General features: G+C 58.4%; 1 protein-coding gene across 2 annotated transcripts in view; it reads right to left on the bottom strand.

Moving 5' to 3' along the window:
* Positions 1–13,659: 13,659 nt before the first annotated feature.
* The window catches only part of SEC14L1 (SEC14 like lipid binding 1), a 54,988-nt gene continuing 51,497 nt past the window's right edge, over positions 13,660–17,150 (bottom strand). Inside the window, exons 16-18 of one of the 2 annotated variants that reach the window (XM_080826887.1) lie at positions 16,527–16,705; positions 16,237–16,338; positions 13,660–14,184 (exon numbers count right to left, since the gene is read on the bottom strand). In XM_080826887.1, coding sequence (XP_080683013.1) covers positions 14,169–14,184; positions 16,237–16,338; positions 16,527–16,705 — 297 coding nt within the window. In that variant the 3' untranslated portion in view covers positions 13,660–14,168. The remainder of the gene's footprint in view (positions 14,185–16,236; positions 16,339–16,526; positions 16,706–17,150) is intronic. The other variant, XM_080826886.1, reaches the window with a different exon arrangement.

The raw sequence follows: 17,150 nt of genomic DNA, 5'->3' as shown, positions 1-17,150 counted from the left end.
ACCATCTACCTTCAGCCATTCCCACCTGCTGGACGTCCTTCCGGGCTCAGGAGCCACGGCACTGAACACCATATAGGAGGCCCTTTCTCCCATGGGGCGTGAGTTTGATGGGGACAGACACCTGGGGCACTTAGGAGGACAGTGCCGAAGTGCCTGGATGGGTGGCGCCTTATAGATCAGGTAGTCAGAGAAAGGACCACCATGCCAAGACCTGGGAGTGAATACCACAGATGGAGAGACGGCAGGTGCAAAGGCCCTGGGGAAGGGACCAGCCTGAACTGCTCTGGGAGGGAGGTAGTCGGGGGGAGGGTTTTAGAGGAGGTTAAACGGATGGGCAGGGCTGGTGTGTGTTAGCTGTTCACAAACCAAGTTTGTACAAGAGACCGGGCACTGGCAAAGGTAACCTTCCGCCTATCTCAGTGCTGGGCAATGCGCATTGTTTTCTCCATTTTGCAGATAACGGGCATGCGCTTGTGAGAAATGCATCTCTCCAAGGCCTCCCAGCTAGAAAATCGTGACCTGGATGGGCTGACTGGAAACCCTTGCTCTCTTCCCCATGATGTGCTGTCTTGGCCCCCGCCTCCCCTTCTGCCCTGAACTCTGCAGAGCTTAGCTGCCCGTCCCTCCCTTGCACAGATCCCTCTGGCCCGGGCCCTCCGCGTTCCCTCCTGGGTGCCGCCTCTCCCCTCCCCCTCAATGCTCCATCCTGGTTCTTGAGGCCCTGCCGCCAGCTCTAGCTGGGTTCCCGGCCCCATCACCATCCATTCTCACTGCTCTGAGTAAGTCAAATCCCCGGGGACACAAAGGCCTGAAGTGGGTTTTTAAGGAACCAAGTTGACAGAACATCATTCACGTACAACACATCAGCCATAAGACATTCCGGCCAAAGGTCTTCTACTCATGCCTCGTTCAGATCTAACACCCTATTCCCAGCAACATCAGTGACAAAGCAAGGGACGGTAAGCAGAAAGGATCGGACAAACCCCAAAGGGGGACACTCCACAAGTCACCGGGCCCAGTCTCTTCCGAGGTCCATGTCATAAAAACCCAAGGGGGGTGGGTGGGTCTTGCTTTAGATGACAATGAGACAGTTGATCAAGGGCTGGGCACTGTGCTTTATCAGGTCCTGGTTTGAACAGCCAGCTGTGAGGACATTTGGGGGTGATGGACAGACCTGAATGTGGACCGGGTGTTAAGTGACCTCAGGGAATTACGGTGGATTTCATTGGTTGTGATAATGGCCTTATATGTGAAGTAGAAAAATGTTTTTGTTCTGAAGATACATATACTCAGATACTTTAGATGGAAATGTCACAAAGACAGAATTTATTTTAAAATGATTTCGATTTTTCCAGAATGAAGCAAGTGTGTCAGAGTGTTAGCGCCTGTTAAACACAGGTACGGACATGGAGGCATTCAGAATGTTACTCTGTGCTTTTCCTTGTGTTTGAAATTTCACATAATGGTTTTCAAACTTAATAAAAACCAAGTACAGATCACCTGGAGGACATAGGACCCAGGATAAATGCACAGTGGCAGCAATAAAGAGAAGTTTGTGGCTCTTGCCGAAGAGAAGGGAAGTAGCTGTGTTGGAAACTGCACGTGGGTGCTCATCAGAGGACAGAGCCCCTGAGGCCCCTGGGGGGCTCCTCACTTTCTCGGATGCACGTGTCCCACCAGAAAAGCTGCCCAGGGTGACCCAGGCCTTAGACCGGCCCAGAGGATTCTGGAACTGTGGAGAGGCCACTGTCCTGGGGCAACAGCTCTCCACCCCAAGACCTCGGCTCTCTTCATCCCTTTACTGCATCTGCTGGGAGGCCAGGCTGCCGTCCACCTGCCGAGGCTTCTGGCCAAGGTCAAGGTGATCCTTGAATCACATGCCCCTACAGACTAGGCCCATGCCCTAACTCATCTCCAGACTCCTGGGGAGGATTTGTTCTGTTTCTGGAAGGAAGCTGTCCTTTGAGGCAGGTGGAATCTTCTTTTTTTTTTTTTTTTTTGCAGGTGGAATCTTCTGGAGCACAGTGCCATACGCCGTGGGCTGCCCCCTGAGCGGTTTCTGTCGAAGAGCTTCTCAGTCTTGGTTCCCAAAGGTCTGGAGGGGCGGGAGCCTTGCCAGGAAGTCCCTGCATGGGGAGGTTCCTGGTGATGGTGACAAACGCAGCGGGCTGGCCAGTCCGTGGGTCCTCCCAGGCCACCGCGCTGCAGCTGCAGGGCAGTCCTTGTCCACAAGAGGAGGCACGGTGACCTATCCCCACGACAGCCACCCCCGAAACCAGACATAAGGACAGGAGGGTCGCGGGTGTCTGGGTTAGGGCCGTGCGTCCACCAGAAGGCCCAGAAGTGCTGGACCGTGCGCGAGCCCGGAGCCGGCCCTTTGGAAAGACCGGGGCATACCGCGAGATCCCCAGTCAAGGTCATGTCTCCAGGAGGCAGTGTTGGTTCTTAGGGCCAAGTTCCCGGGCTGCTCCCCATCTAACGTAATTCAGAGATAGACATCGGTGACTGCTGACCTCTACACAGTGGTTGTGCTCGTTAGCTTGTCTCTCAAACATCGGGTGACCCCCGAGGTAGCCTGCGCCCCTTGCCAGGAGGAGCCCCAGCTTTTGGGCCCCCTTTCCCCTCCTGGGGCTCATCCAGGCCACAGCTGTAGGGCCGGCCGCCCGTTCTCGCTGGGTGTCTTCCCTTGGACGCCAAACCCGTCTCCATCTGCTGGGAGAGGATATGGAGGACAGCGCGGCACAGCGGAGACCGCACCGGGCTGGGCTGGGGCTGGCACAGGCAGCGCCTCCAGGGGCCCAGCCGCAGTCGAAAGCTCTGGAGGTTTCGGGCCGGTTGTGATCACCTCCGAGTGTGCGACTGTGAGGCCTCGAGTCAACCTGCCATCACTATCATTATCTGCCTCCTCATTGCGGCTAATAGTTCTAGAACCTTCCCACGGATGGGCCAGGCACGATGCGTGCAAGCTCATTTCACCCGGAGACCAACCCTCCCGAGGTGTAGAGGTCTGGGAGCCTCCCCAGGGCTGAGGACTGGGACCCCGGGTTTCACTGGCTCCTGGCAGGAAAATGGGCCATGGCGGGGCCGTCTGTCTCTCGGTCGGCGGTCGTCGGTCATGCGGCCCGCCGTGCAGGAAGGCTGCAGTCAAGGGGCAGGTCCCACGCCGCAGAGCCCGGGGCTCTCGGAGGTGCTGGGACAGACAAGACGCACCCCTGCCCGGCCACGTGGCTCTGTCAGATGGCGTCCCAAGGGAGGCAGGAAACTGGGCTGAAAACAGAATGGTGTTTGCTCCTTTGAGAGTTAACATCCCTCCAAGCTGCCTGTTGTGGGTCAGAGTCACGAACCCGAGGACTAGAGAATCCAACGCGTGATGACCAGATGCATCAAACTCAGTCCTTAGGGTGTGTCTGACCCCCCCAACACGACACACACACACACCCCGCTTCTATCTCCACCTCCAAATAAATGTGTCGGTGCTTTAAGACAATCCCACACCATGCTGAATGTCATTTATTAAACCCCAAGTCAGGAGAAATTACCAGGGGAATCTGGCATCACAAAAGGACTCTGACTGGGGGTCCCTTCTGACAGCCTTGCCCAGGACACATCTGAACCCACGGGCCGGTGTCCCGGGAAGGTGTTTACCGAGCAGACTGTGGGCCACTAGTCTCGCACAAGGGACACGTCTGTGCACTCGGGAGTTTGCGGTATTTATCGGGGAGAACGACGAATGCAGTACCACCATGAAGCTTACCACGAAACAGCCAGTATGAAGGCTGGCATCGCGTGGAGGGGAGCTCTTCACTGTCGGCCAAGTGTCCAGGCTCCCCAGCCAGAAGGCTCTGTTCTCTGTGCAGGATCGGGTGGGAGCGGGTCTGGGTCAGGGCCCAGCATTCAAACACTCTTGGCTCTCTGCACCGCCAATGAGGTTCATTCATGATCTCTGCGATTTACAGGAGAGAGCTGGTCCCTAGAAGTCCCGTTACACCTTTTGTTAAAATCACGCTCATCACATCTGCCGCTGCATTTGCAATAGACCAAGCACCAACCAGGAGCCCAGGGCAAGAGGTCAAACCCCAGTTCCACCACCACGGACTTACTGTGTTACTTTGAGCAAATGTCTTAACCTCTCTGGGCCTCAGCTTCTTCCTCCCAGTCATAAGAGTGTTGGATTAGAACTGTGATTCTCACCAGGGATGGTTTTACCACCCAGAGGACAATGAGCAACTTCTAGAACCGAGGTTGGTTGTCACAACGAGGGGATGCCAGTGGCACCTAGAGGGGAGAGGCCAGGGAGACCACTGGACACCCCCCAGTGCATGGGACAGCTCGCACAGCAAGGGATTATCCCGCCCAGAACATCAACAGCGCTGATGTCAGGAGACCCCGGAGCAGACAAAGCCCCGCCCATGCCAGGTCAAGACCAGGCTATGGGGACGACAGGACGGACATGACTTACTGGGCTGGATGCAAACTGGGGGAGTGGAGAAGGTCCACTGCCCTTTCTCCATGGTCCTTGAGGCCTTCCAGAGAGTCAGGTGACATCTCTCAGGAGCTTCCTCCACTCTGGGAAGAGCAGAGAGCAGGTCAGGGCTGACGGCCGCGAGGCTAGAATGTCCCATTCGGGGATCCCTGGAGTATCGGTGACCGAGGCCCAGTGCACCCTGCTTCGGTTTATTCATCTTAAAGGTGGCGGCCGCCCGGCTACCTGGAGACGGGTTGGGGTCCCTGCAGGCGGCCCCTGCGACGCCCCTGAAATGGATCCGTGTCCAGTCGGTGCTTCCTGAGGCAGAGAGAGCGACAGTCTGCCTTTTCTTCTAATGACAACCTGGGTGCCTCGTTCCGACGCGCGCTGGGAGCCAGAGCCGTCGCCCCGACACCCGTCCGCAGCGGCGCAGGCTGGCGTCCAGGCACAGGAGGGCCGAGAAGGTTCCCCGCGTGCAGCTGGCCTCCTCTCTCGTGACTCCGCAAACCAAGCAGCTTCTTGGGAGGCACGCTGGAGTGTTTAAAAATGAGGCAATAAAATAAATCACTTGTTCTCAGAAGACAGCCCGTTGGTTATTAGGCTCTGCGTTCGCGCTGAGTGAACGCTGGCCGGGAATGCTGCCGGCGGGGCCCGGGGGCTGCCCGCCACGTGCGCCAGCAGCAGGGCGCCCCCCGCCCCACCCCGGGGACGCGGGCCATGCGAGGGCGCTCTCGGCCAGCAGGGAAGGTGTCCAGGGACACTGGGCTCGCCGAGCACTGCAATTTGATCCTGCAATATTTCAACACTTGTCACGGTCTCGCCGTCCGCAGGCGGCTGCCCAGCTGGCCCTGGGGCTCCCGACCACCTCCGCCTTCCTGCCCCTGCCAGCCAGTCCCTAAGCATTTCTAAAGAGAGTTTTTGTGTGTGTGTGTGTGTTTTTTAAACATTTTATTTTTAAGTCATCTCCGTACCCAGCTGGGGGCTCGAACTCAGAGCCCTGAGACCAAGAGTCGCACGCTCCACCGTCGGAGCCAGCCGGGCGCCCCCAAGAGGGCTCTAAAGAGCTGGAAGGGAGGGCGCCTGGGGGGCTCAGTCGGTGGCGTCTGCCTTCGGCTCAGGTCAGGAACCCGGGTCCAGGGATCGAGCCCCGCGTCCGGCTCCTCGCCCCTCTCGTGTTCTCTCACTTTCTCTGCCTCCCTCTCAAATAAATAAGTAAATAAATATTCTCAAAAAAAAAAAAAAAAAAACCTGGACGTAAGTTTTGTCCTCCAGGTACCAAGTCTGGAGAACCAGTTAGGACTAATCCAGTCCTCACGTCGCTCCTCACACAGAACCAACACTGGACGCGTCAGAGATGTGAAGGTAAAAAAATAAAACCACGGAAGTACCTGAAGAAAATGAAGGAGAATTTCACATGGGGAGGCCCTTTCCAAGCAGGACGTAAAATCCAGACACTCTCAAGGAAAGGAAGAGAAATCTGACGTCACAGAGATTAAAATTTTCTCCTCGAAAACAAGCAAACAGCCCAAGCCCCGTGACAAACAAGACAGCCGCTCCCAGCACAGTCGGAGCTAGAGCCGCCAGCCGGTGGCCTCGAGGGACCCACGGGGCCTTTGGGGCCTGGCCGCCCCGCCCCCACCACTGGCCTCACACCTCTGTCAGGACGAGCTCCTTTCCGCAGGGGTGACAGCAAACCCTGACATCACGGAGGCGATTCCTTCCCACTCGCACGAGGTCCCTGAGGCTCAGGCAGCTCTGCAAGGCAGCAGCCACACCCCGAGGTGACACCGACCCGGGCTGACCTGGGGAAGTGTGCGCCCTGCCCCCGCCAGAGGTGACGTCGTCTGTTGGCCGGAGCGACCTCCTGGGCTCCTGGGAGGTACGGGCGGTCCCGACACCTGGTGAACTGAGGTTTCCCTGCCACAGCCCTCCTGCTGAACACATGTCTGTCCCACGGCCTCTGCATTAGCGCCTCCCTCGTTCTAGAATGTTCTCCTGGAAATCTGCCAGGCTGGCTCCCTCACCTCGAGTGAGGCCTTTCCTGCTCACCCAGCTGAAGACTGCGACCCCCATCCCACCCCATTGCCCTGTCCGTCGTCACGCTTACTTTCCCCTGGCACACGTCACCATGTGAGATGACAGGAGAACGGAGATCATCTTAGCTGTTTCGAGCCGAAGGATGTAATAGAGGCAGCGGCTGCTCATGTCTGGAAGTGGAAAGAGACACACTGGGACTCCCATCTGCAGGCAGCGGCCACTCACCCAGCAGCAGTGGGGCTTCTGGACGCTGGGGCTGCAGGGTGGGACACGCGAGCCGCCATGAGGCCTGGGAGTGGGACACAGTGGGCGGTCATCCCACCAAGTCAGCCCCCACCCCAACCTCACGAAGAAACTTCCAGTCAGAGGCCATGAGGAAAGGCAACAAGTGGGGGTCCGGCCCGTAGGTCTGCCCGCTGCGCCCCCAGGACCAGGCGGGGAGGGCACCTGCCACCATCCTGAGCCTGCTCTCCCTGGCCAGCCCTGTCTTTCTGCCTAGCTTCTAGGTACTCCGTCCAAGCCCCCTCAGGCTGGGGGCCACCGGGAGGGCTGAAGCCGGAGACTCTGTGGCATGTGGTGAGTGTTACTTAGGCAGAAAAGTAAAGATAAGGAGAGACGCGCTGGAGGCAGAAGGGTATGGAGAGGAAGACCCCCAAGGGGCCACGGGCAGCTCAGAAACAGCACAGGCTGAGCACAAGCCCCAGGCGCCTCCCTGGCACCGGCACAGGGACCCCTTTGCCAGATGCTTCTCCAGAGCAGAGGGTGTGGGCCCTGCCAGGCGTGGGCTGTCGCGATGCCTGACACCCCCCAGCTCTTAGCCTCTGCGAGCTAAGCCAAGGTAGGCACGTCCGAGTGTTGGGAGGGGACTCTGACTCACTAAAGAACTCCAGGGGTCTCTCCACATACAGCCATGGAGCCTTCTAGAAGCAGAGCATACTGTGTTCCTCTGAGGCTTGGCGTGAACAGAGGGCCGGCACATCCCACCTGGGAGCAATCACACAGTGAGTGCGGGGCAAGCACCCCGCAGACTGGCCAGAGCCCCCAGGCCCAAGGAAGCATCAGCTCCCAGGACTGAGCGCACCGACCAGGACGTCCCTTCCACACACCTCCGAAGGGTGCTGAGCTCTGTGCCCGTCCTGGTGTGCAGTCAGCACAGACCCAGCACACCTGCTCACCCGCGCCAACCCCGGGGGCACGCGAGGGCAGCGGCATCCCCGCAGGAAGAGCTTGCGGGGCTCCCAGGGCAGCCAAGCCGGGTGGGCTCAGGATTCGCGCGGTGGGGAAGGTCCCTTCCCCGGCCCCCTTCTGGGGTGGGGCAAAGCAGTCCGCAGAGGCTTTCTAGCCTCTATGAGCAGGGCCCAGGGTCCACCATTCTTTTAGGGGTCCACAAAAACGTTTTAACTTTAATTTCTTCTAAAAGAAGAAGAAAACAGAGAGTATCTTAATGTTGAGTCTGTAAGGAATCCAGGCTGGGTCACACCCCTCTTTAGACCAACCCACTCGTGAAATCTACTCATCCCACGTTCACTCCCCAGATGCTCTGGGGGCGTCCACCCTGTGCCAGGCACTGTCCTGAGCCCTGACGGGGACAGACGCATGAGAACAGCAAACATCCCACCTCATGACCCTGCGGAGCTGTGCCTCCCTTGCCTTCTGGCTGGTCGAGCCCCCCGACAGAGGTGACACGTGGGAAAGAGAGAAGGTGCCAGAAGGGGTCCGCTGTCCCCCTCCACAGCCCCTGGCTCCAACAGATGTTCAACCCACCAAGCTGTCTGTCCCATTCCACGGGCGTCGGAACAGAGGGGCAGTCAGGGGACACGCTCCCCCCCCCGCCCCATGACCCCTGCCAACCTGTGGCCATCGCATTCCCTCTTGGGAAGAGGGAGGAGAGCGTGCCGTTGAGCTTTCTTATTTTGCATCTAACTGCGAGCTGTTGTTCCTGGCGCCTCCTTTAGTGGTGTGTCTTCCAACCGACGTCCAGTGTGCTCTCTTCCCAGAGGACCCCGGTAGGCAAGGAAGGCACAGGCACTGATGTGTCCTCGCGTGGGCACGGAACTCCACACCCTTGCCCTAAGCAAGACCAGAACTGTACGGAACACGCCACGTTTGCAGAGCACTTGGAATTGAACAACACGGCCTCATCATCATTTGCTCGTTGTGTCTTTACAGTGACCCCGATGAGACGGGCTTGCCTCTTCCCATTTCGTGGTAAATGACGGCAACAAGATGGAGGGGCTTTGGAGTCTTCGGACTTGGCCTTCACAGTGAGGAGTGGGGCTCGGGGAGGCTAAGTGGCTTGCCCAACGTCCCCCAGCCTGCTGGACTCGTAGCCACCCGCTCAGACACAGCCCTGTCCCCCCTCCAGGCTTGACCACCCCCGAGCTGCAAGAGCTGCAAACAGACCTTCTAGACTTTGCCACCTCAGCTTTAACAGCCCATGATTCTATTCTACATTCAGAAAACAAGCCTACTGATGGAAGGAAAAAAAACCCAAACCAAAACACATAGACACAATCCAGAGAAAGATGATTCTAGATTAACCAGCTTTTTTGGTAAATGTCAAAGTCTTTGCAATTCTGGGGGTATGGAGCACAGTTCCTGTATTAGTGGGGGTTCTCCAAAGAGTAGGAATCAAGGGAATGCATTCGTGGAAGGAGATCTGAAGTGGGGAATAGGCTCGCATGATTATAGAGGCTGACCAGTCCCAAGACCAGCAGTCGGCACCTGGAGACTGGAGGGCTTCGTGGTGTTTTCTGGTCCAGAGGCCAGCAGGTTTGAGATCCAGGAGACAACTTTTTAGCCCAAAGGCAGATTAGCTGATATCCCAGTTTGAAGACGTTAGGCAGGATGAATCCTCTCTTCCCTTGGGGAGGGCAGCCTTTTGTTCTATTGGGGCCTTTGACTGATTGGGTAAGGCCCACCTGCATTAGGGAGCGCAGTCTGCTTCACTCAGTCTACCCATCTAACTGTTACTCTCATCCGAAAAAGCACAACCCCAGAAACACCCACGATAACGTTTGACCAAGTATCTGGGTACCGCGTGGCCCAGCTAAACTGACCCATCAACTATGGCTCCCCTTCTGAGAGATTTCAGGAGCCATGAGGGCTGGAGAATGTCCACCGTCGGCGCTGACTTGCAGGATGGAGCTGGAGAAAGGACGTCGCCACCACCCCATGTGGGGACGGAGGATGCATGTCTGCTATGGGGCCACAAGGTGGCCGGGGGTGGGGGAGGCCCTTCCCTGGCCGGAGGAGCCGGGAGGGTGCTCAGCTTAAGCAGGCCAGAAGGCAAGGCTCCCCTTGGGGGCTGACCTCGGGTGTCACTCTGGCTGTAGCACCAGGACTGTCAGATCATGCGTGTAGACGGGGTTCAAGTCCACAGAGACCCACACTGCTCTACAGACGGAGCTGGGGGTGGCGTCCTCCCTGCAGCTGGGCCTCTTGCCCCTCGCTGGTTCCCAGAAATAGCCCGGAGAGCAGGCAGCACACTGTTCTGTCCTTCACGGGTCACAGGACACGGGGCGGGCTGGTGCGCGGATTCCCAGTGATTTGCATATCCGAGGCTCGTGACTGTTTCTCAGTGGGTGTAACATGGGTCCTGGAGACGGAGTTCTTAAACCCAAAGGCAAGGTCAGAGTGGGACACTAGTATGGCTGCTTCTATTGGAGAAGCACGGGCAAGGGGCAGGGCTCTCGGGGACCGGCCTGACACCACGAGAACAACTGGGAGCTGTGCGGTCCCCTGCCGCCAGGGAGAGGGCTCCGTTTCGCTGTCCCACGCACACAAGCCCGAGATCAGACGGGAGATGCTGTTCCCAGCCGCTCCAGCCATGGCTCCGGTGATGAGGACAAAGGAAAGAAACCCTGAGTCCCAGCAAGAGAGCCACTGTGACTCTCCCTCAAGGCAAATTACCTGTCTGAAGTCCTAACCAAAAATACCACCACCCACAAACCTGTTTTCTAAAACAAAACACGGAGCCAGAGAAGCGCCTGAGTCTAACCAATGACTCACGCTCAGGAGCTGCACGATTGCCCCACGCCCACGGGGCTGTCGAGACACCGTGGGGGTCTGGGGTTCTCACTGCCGCTGGTCTGGTCCCAGCCAGACGCATCCCTATCACAGGCCGAGACTCCCGATCAACCACGTGGACGCTGAGGCTGATATGGTGATGAAGAACAGAATCCTCCGCATACGTCGACCCTGTTTCCTGCCCCTTTTTAAAAAATTGTCTGATTCAGGGCGCCTGGGTGGCTCAGTGGGTTAAGCCTCTGCCTTCAGTTCAGGTCATGATCTCAGGGTCCTGGGATCGAGCCCCGCATCGGGCTCTCTGCTCAGCGGGGAGCCTGCTTCCCCCTCTCTCTCTGCCTACTTGTGATCTCTCTCTCTGTCAAATAAATAAATAAAATCTTAAAAAAAAAAAGTTGTCTGATTCAGACACAGAGCGGTGGCAAGCATGTACCACCCCGTCTGCAGGCTCGCTGGCCTCGGGTCTTCAGGCAATACAGCCCTGAACCCCCCGTCCACGGTCTCCCCCCGCACCCTGGCAGCCCGACCCGAGGGCGTGCAGCCCCCCGACTTGAACGCACCGCGCGGACACCCACACGCAGTGCTGCTGGCTAGAAATCCCCCGGCTTCCTCTTTCTTCCCCTAAGAATCCCAATTATTCTATTTCTTCCCCATAAAGCTCAGCCTTTGGAAAGCCTGATTTCGGCCCGGAGGCCTCCGTCTCGCCGAAGCAACCCCCGGCGCTGTCCTGCTTCGCTCACCTTCAAGCCGCGTCCCTTCGCCGCTGTCCTTCCTGATTTATATGATTTTCCCCTTTTGCGCTTTCCTCTTAGAGCCTTATCTGCCGCATTTTTCACCGCGTCCTAGTTCTGTCTGAATTTCTGAAGTGGTTTCCTTCATTTCTAATTCTTGTCACTCTGTTTCTGGGCTTTTCTAATGCTTTCTTTCCTGTCCTGTTTCTCTTAATGTCCTTTAGTTCCTTAAAAAAAAAAAAAACCCAAACGCAGACGCACACCCAGAGGACTGGTGGTCGCCAGAGGGGCGGGGGCGACGAGGGACGAACTTCCAGTCACACGGTCGGACGGTCCCCGAGACGAGTGGCCCCGCCCGGGGATGCGGATGACGCCGTGGCGACATGGCCTGCACCAGGCAGCGGCCACAGCGGCCGCGGCGAGCACGGAGGCAGGCACAGAACTGTTGAGTCCCTACGCCGTGTCCCCGGCACTGACACGACGGACGTCGTGTGTTCGGAGGAAGCCGCTGACGTTTGTCCGTCTCGCAGGCGCACCTTTCCGGCCTTCCCTGGTCTGTAGGACGCTCTGCTCGCACTCAGCTTCGGATGGACTTGCCTTGGACGCTTTTCTGATGTGAAAGTAGATCATAAACTTCCAGAATGAAAGGGGCTTCAAGAAAGCGTCTTTGGTTCTCCAGAGCTCCCCCTTCTGTTGTTCCGGGGAAGGTCACCAAAACCCTCCCTCCGAGGCCGAGGCCGAGGCCGAGGCCGAGGCCGAGGCCGGAGCTTCCGGCTCCTGCCCTGCTTCAGTCTCCTCTCCCTCCCTCACGCCCCAGCCCCGGTGCCCTGAGCCGCGCACACACCGTCCAGTCCGCGGGGACGGGCTTCCACACCAGGAGGAGGGCTTCGCTGGGCCCTGCTCCGGTCCGCCAGACTGAGCGCTGATGCGCTGATGAACACTGGGGCTCGGGACTGTGCTGCTCTGGGCCTACCTCGTTCAGGGTTTGCGCAGGTGCCCATACAGGGCGGGTCGTGGTAGAAAATAAATAACAAACGTTGCCACTTTAACCCTTTCTAAGCCAGCAGTTCAGACGGCTGCTGCTTTACCCAGCATGCCACAGTCCTGTTCCCAGAAACCCTGCTTTCCGAAGCCCTTTCATCAAACCAAGCCAATCCACCGGGGTGGGGGGGGGCACCCGGGCAGCTCAGTCGGCTGAACGTCTGCCTTCGGCTCAGGTCACAATCCCAGAGTTCTGGGATCGAGTCCTGCGTCAGGCTCCTTACTTGGCCAGGGGTCTGCTTCTCCCTCTCCGTCTCCCTCTGCCACTGTCCCTACTCGTGCTCTCTCACTAGTTGTCCCTCAAATAAACAAGATCTTTAAAATAAAATAAAACAGATTCACGGGTGTGTCGTGACATTTTACTGAGATCACCTCTGCCTTGACCAGAGACCTGAGAGGCGCCCTATGCTTGTGCTCAGGTATGAAAGGAAGTGACGTGTTTAAGCAGAACTACACATTGGAGGTTCGGCGACCCAACAGAAGAACACTGTGACCGTTGTTCAGGACACCCCACTCGTTGCCTCGCTCTGAGACGGCCGAGAGACAGCAGCAGGCAACCCAGGCTCACCCGTTGCTCATGTGGTCCCCGTGAGAGCCCGACGCTACCCGCACTGCCCGGCAGGAGCAGGCCCGACCCGAGGGCTGGCAGAGGCCTCCGCGCCCGAGAGGAACTGCTGCACGCCCTGCCCTCCCCCTGCAACACGCCACGGTGGGAGGCACGTGGGGGCCGCTGCGGTGGGAATGACGCAGGTCGCCTCTCTCGGCCGCTGGCAAACGTACAGCTCACGTGTGGCCACAGACGCGCGGCCACGTCACGCCTCTGTTCCGTCCCCTCGGCCGGCTCCCACACACCCTGACCAGGAAAGCAGACGAGGACAGGGGCAGGCCAGCACGGTGTCTGTCCCGGGCTGTCCTGGCCTTGTCACCCCTACACACAACCGGCAAGCAGCCGGCAACAAGGGGGCCCAGGTTCCGAAGGTCCACACCTGTCCATTTTCTTCTTTCTGAAGCCAAGTGATTCGAGGATCCGTGTCGTTACTGAAGAAACAGTCTTGGGCAGTCTGCCATGAGCCATGTCTGGCCTCACGGAGTCCAAGGAACACTTGTCGTAGGAGCGAGAGAACTGTCGGCTCTGGGTGGCACCTGCGGGTCGGCCGCTCACAGCTGCCATCCGTCTGCAGGACCGCCCACGTGACTGCAAATGGTCCCGCACACGCGGGGCTCCACTCTGGAACTTCTAGAACCCAGCACCCTGGATCCAGATCTGTCCTCCACCTCTCCCATCTCCTAAGGTCCCACTCTCCAAAGGACGCTGCCACGTCACGTCCCACAGGATCCCACAGGAAGAAAGAGACATGCTCGTCTTTAAACAGTTCACATTTATTATCGTAACAGTAAAAAAATCTTTTAAAGACTATCAGTATTGTATTACCAAAGGTGAGGTAATATGTTTACAAAACATTTACAGAATTTGATATGCAAATAATGGATTGAGGAAGAAAAGTGAGTTAAGACACTAGTAACAGGGGAAACCAAAAGAACCCTTAGTGCAGAAGAAAGGTGGAGAGTAAGAAATGCAGGGCGCGGAAGGAGGGGGACGGCCGGGTCCACGTGCCCGCAGTCCCCTCCGAGGAGAAGCAGGTGCCGTGTCACTCATGAGGAACCCTGCCGGCGTCTGCGCAGTGATGTGCTTTGAACTCTTAGAGACGCGTTCGACTCTCTGGGGACAAGACAGGGCCACTTCTGAGTCAACTTAAAACGAACACGTCTTCAGACTGGGGGAGGGAGGGATGGCTGCAACTCAGATAGTTCTACAAACATCCCTGGGCTGAGGTGGCCTGTGGAGGGAAGCATGTTCTTGGCAGCTGTCAGCAAAACCGCCATCTGAGACACAGAGAGAGAGAGAGAGAGAGAGAGAGGAAAGGGACCACCTTCAGGTCCTTATAATTTAGAACCAGGAAGCACTGATCGGAAGCAGCACAGGGGCGCTACCTAGCCCTAACGTGCTTTCTGGAAACAAGGCTTTAGGTGCCGCGGTGAACCTATCTTTGCAAAGGGAACAACTCCGGGAAGGCCGGCAACCACGGAGAAGCCCCGTCTTCGGTGTGCGGGCCGCCTCACGGGCCTCACCGCCCGGGCGCTCCTCGAGAGGCCGCTGGGCTCACCCACGGGGCACCCCCGCCCTCCACACACTTGTCCACACCGCAGCCGCCCGTCGCGGGCCCCGAGAGCAGATGGAAAGCAACGCGGCCCAGGCTTCCGTGCCTCACACCTGTCGCTAACAGCCACGTGGCTTTGGGCTCGTATCTTTAGAAACACAACCTCTTCCGACACCCACCACCACACATCACATCCTTATCACAAACGCTAACCCAACGCAACATCCAGATAGATTTGCAAATGACCTGCTTTTCCCATAAAAAGCTTAAAAAAACACGGACCCACACAAGAACACCATGCTTGGGAACTGGGAATCCAAAACAAAACACAAAAGGCAAATCGGCTCATATTCTGATCTGCTTCTAAGAAGACTCCCTTGTAACTAGACCCCACTTTCCACCTGCCTCATTTCTCACCAACACCACACCGATGGCCACCCCACACCCCACCCAGTCCAGCCCTGCCACACACCATGTGTGCCCCCCGCACTCTGACACCCACTCCCAAGCCCCCCACTGCCACACTCACACACATACCCCACACTGCCGCACTCGCACACACCCCACATTCATACGTGCCCCATTGCCACACTCACGCACATGCCCCATGCTGCCAGACTCATGCACGCACCCTCCACTGCCACACTCACACCCACATGCCCCACACATTGCCACACTCACACACAAACCCACTGGCACACTCACACGTGCACCCCCCCATGCCTGCACATGCAGACACAGCTCTGCATGCCTGCAGTTTCTGTCTATGCGGGAGCGGGGTCCCCGTCAGCCCCTCGCTCTCCCGAGGCGGCCGTGCAGTGAGAACACTCATCAGCCCAGATGAACACTGGACAACCTCAAGCGGCAAACGCGACTGAGTCTCCAAAACAGCCTTCTAGTGACGAGGAAGACCACGAGGGCCCTGATGCTATCGAGCCGAGAGGGGGCAGAGGGCACGCGAGTCTCAAGTGAGCTCAGAACTAGCATCTGCAGGTAAAAACGACAGCAGAAGGAAAAGGGAAAGGAGCCCCCCGCGCGAGTTCACATACAGAAAAATCCTGCTCTGAAAGTACCAAAAAGATGTGGAAAGGAGGAAAGAGAAGCTGTTTAATGGTGGCGGTGCTCTCCTGCTGCCGTGGGGGCCCCCGAGAGCCCCCGGCCCCACCCGCACCCACCACAGGACAGCGGGTCACCTGCCCAGGGGACGCGAGCGGGCTGCTCCCGCAGGCTGTCCCCGAGCGCTCCCCACGGGAGCACCGCTGCTCGGAGGACAGGGGCCAGTGGGCAGGCCCCCGAGCCGCGGGCTGTGCCAGGGACAGCAGGACGTGACACCATGATGCGGTGCGGGGACAGGCCAGTCGTTCCTGCTCCGTGTAGGAAGGAGGGCCACCGCCGGAGGACGGACGGATGGTGTAGCAATTCATCCGCTAATGGACAGGATGTGGAGGTGGCTGGAAACATTTTTTGCATCAACATTTGAGATGAAGTCAACCTCTTAATTGTATACAAACTACTTTTCTTTCGAGAGAGCCCTTGTGCTCTGGTTTGCTTTTGCGCACACTGTGTACAAAATCTATGGCTAAAGAGTGCGAGTTAAAACGACCCGTTGAGACGGTCTGGGCTCAAGGCCTACGCCTGCCATCCGGAGAGCTATCTGCTACCTAGAGGGTGAGGAGTCTGCACAGTGTGGCCGCTGGGCGGGTGGCGGGGCGCGGTGGGCTGTCCGAGGAGGCGCGCTGTCCCCTCCGCGCCCTGAGCAAGGGCGCCGCGGCACTACCTGGAAATCATGGAGCTGGACTGAGACTGGCTGGAGGAGGTGGTGGCGGCGCTCAACTGGGAGAACCCGCTGTGGCTGGACTCCAGGCTGGTCATAGAGCCTCTGCGGACGGTACAGGGAAGGGAGAGGTGTGAGGACCCCATGGCAGGCTGCCCCACTTGGCACCCCCAGCAGTCACACGGCAGGCTCTCCCGGAACCGCGGCTCCCTGCCGGCTTGGCCCACGGGTCCCCCGAGCCCCCGCCCCCCAACCCCCTGCACTGCTGCGGGCCGGGGACGGGGAGCCCATACCGGAAGTCCTCGGAGCCGATCACCTCGGTGTAGTACATCACTTTGCACTTGTGCGACGACACCTGCAGGGAGGCCAGCACATCGTCCACCCGCGGCAGGTTGGTGGCGGCGCACGCAGGCATGCTGTGGAACCTCCACTGCAGGATGTAGAAGCCTGGCCACCGGGTCACGTGCGAGCCCTGGAACAAGTCGGGTGGCGCTGGCTGAGAACTCCCTCCCGAGACCCCGCCTGGCCCCAAGCCCCAGCGCACACCGCCCGCACCCCTCCGCGAGCACGAGCACGCTGGATGCAGCAGGACGGCCGGCCAGCCCAGTGGCTAGAGAGTCGACTACGCGCTCCTGGGCTGGTTCCACTCGGGGTCCCTGGGCCCTGCAGCCAGGCCCCTCCCAGGTGCCGCGTGGCCTCGGGGAGGGACTCTTGGTGTCTGTCCGCCCCCAGGACTCGCAGCTTACGGGGAAGAAAAGCCGCTGCAGAAGCAGGTGGCTGGTGGGATGGGATGAGGGAACACGGTTGGGGGCTCTTCATCTAGCCTGCAGAGGCTCCAAAGAGACCATCTGACCCGGCAACACTCTCTCGGACCTGCTTCTAACGATCTTGCTAGAGCACTCTGGCTAACAATGCGA

Source organism: Martes martes (assembly GCF_963455335.1).
Source record: "Martes martes genome assembly, chromosome: 16".
Taxonomy (NCBI): Eukaryota; Metazoa; Chordata; class Mammalia; order Carnivora; family Mustelidae; genus Martes; species Martes martes.
This window is presented reverse-complemented; position numbering and strand designations above follow the sequence as displayed.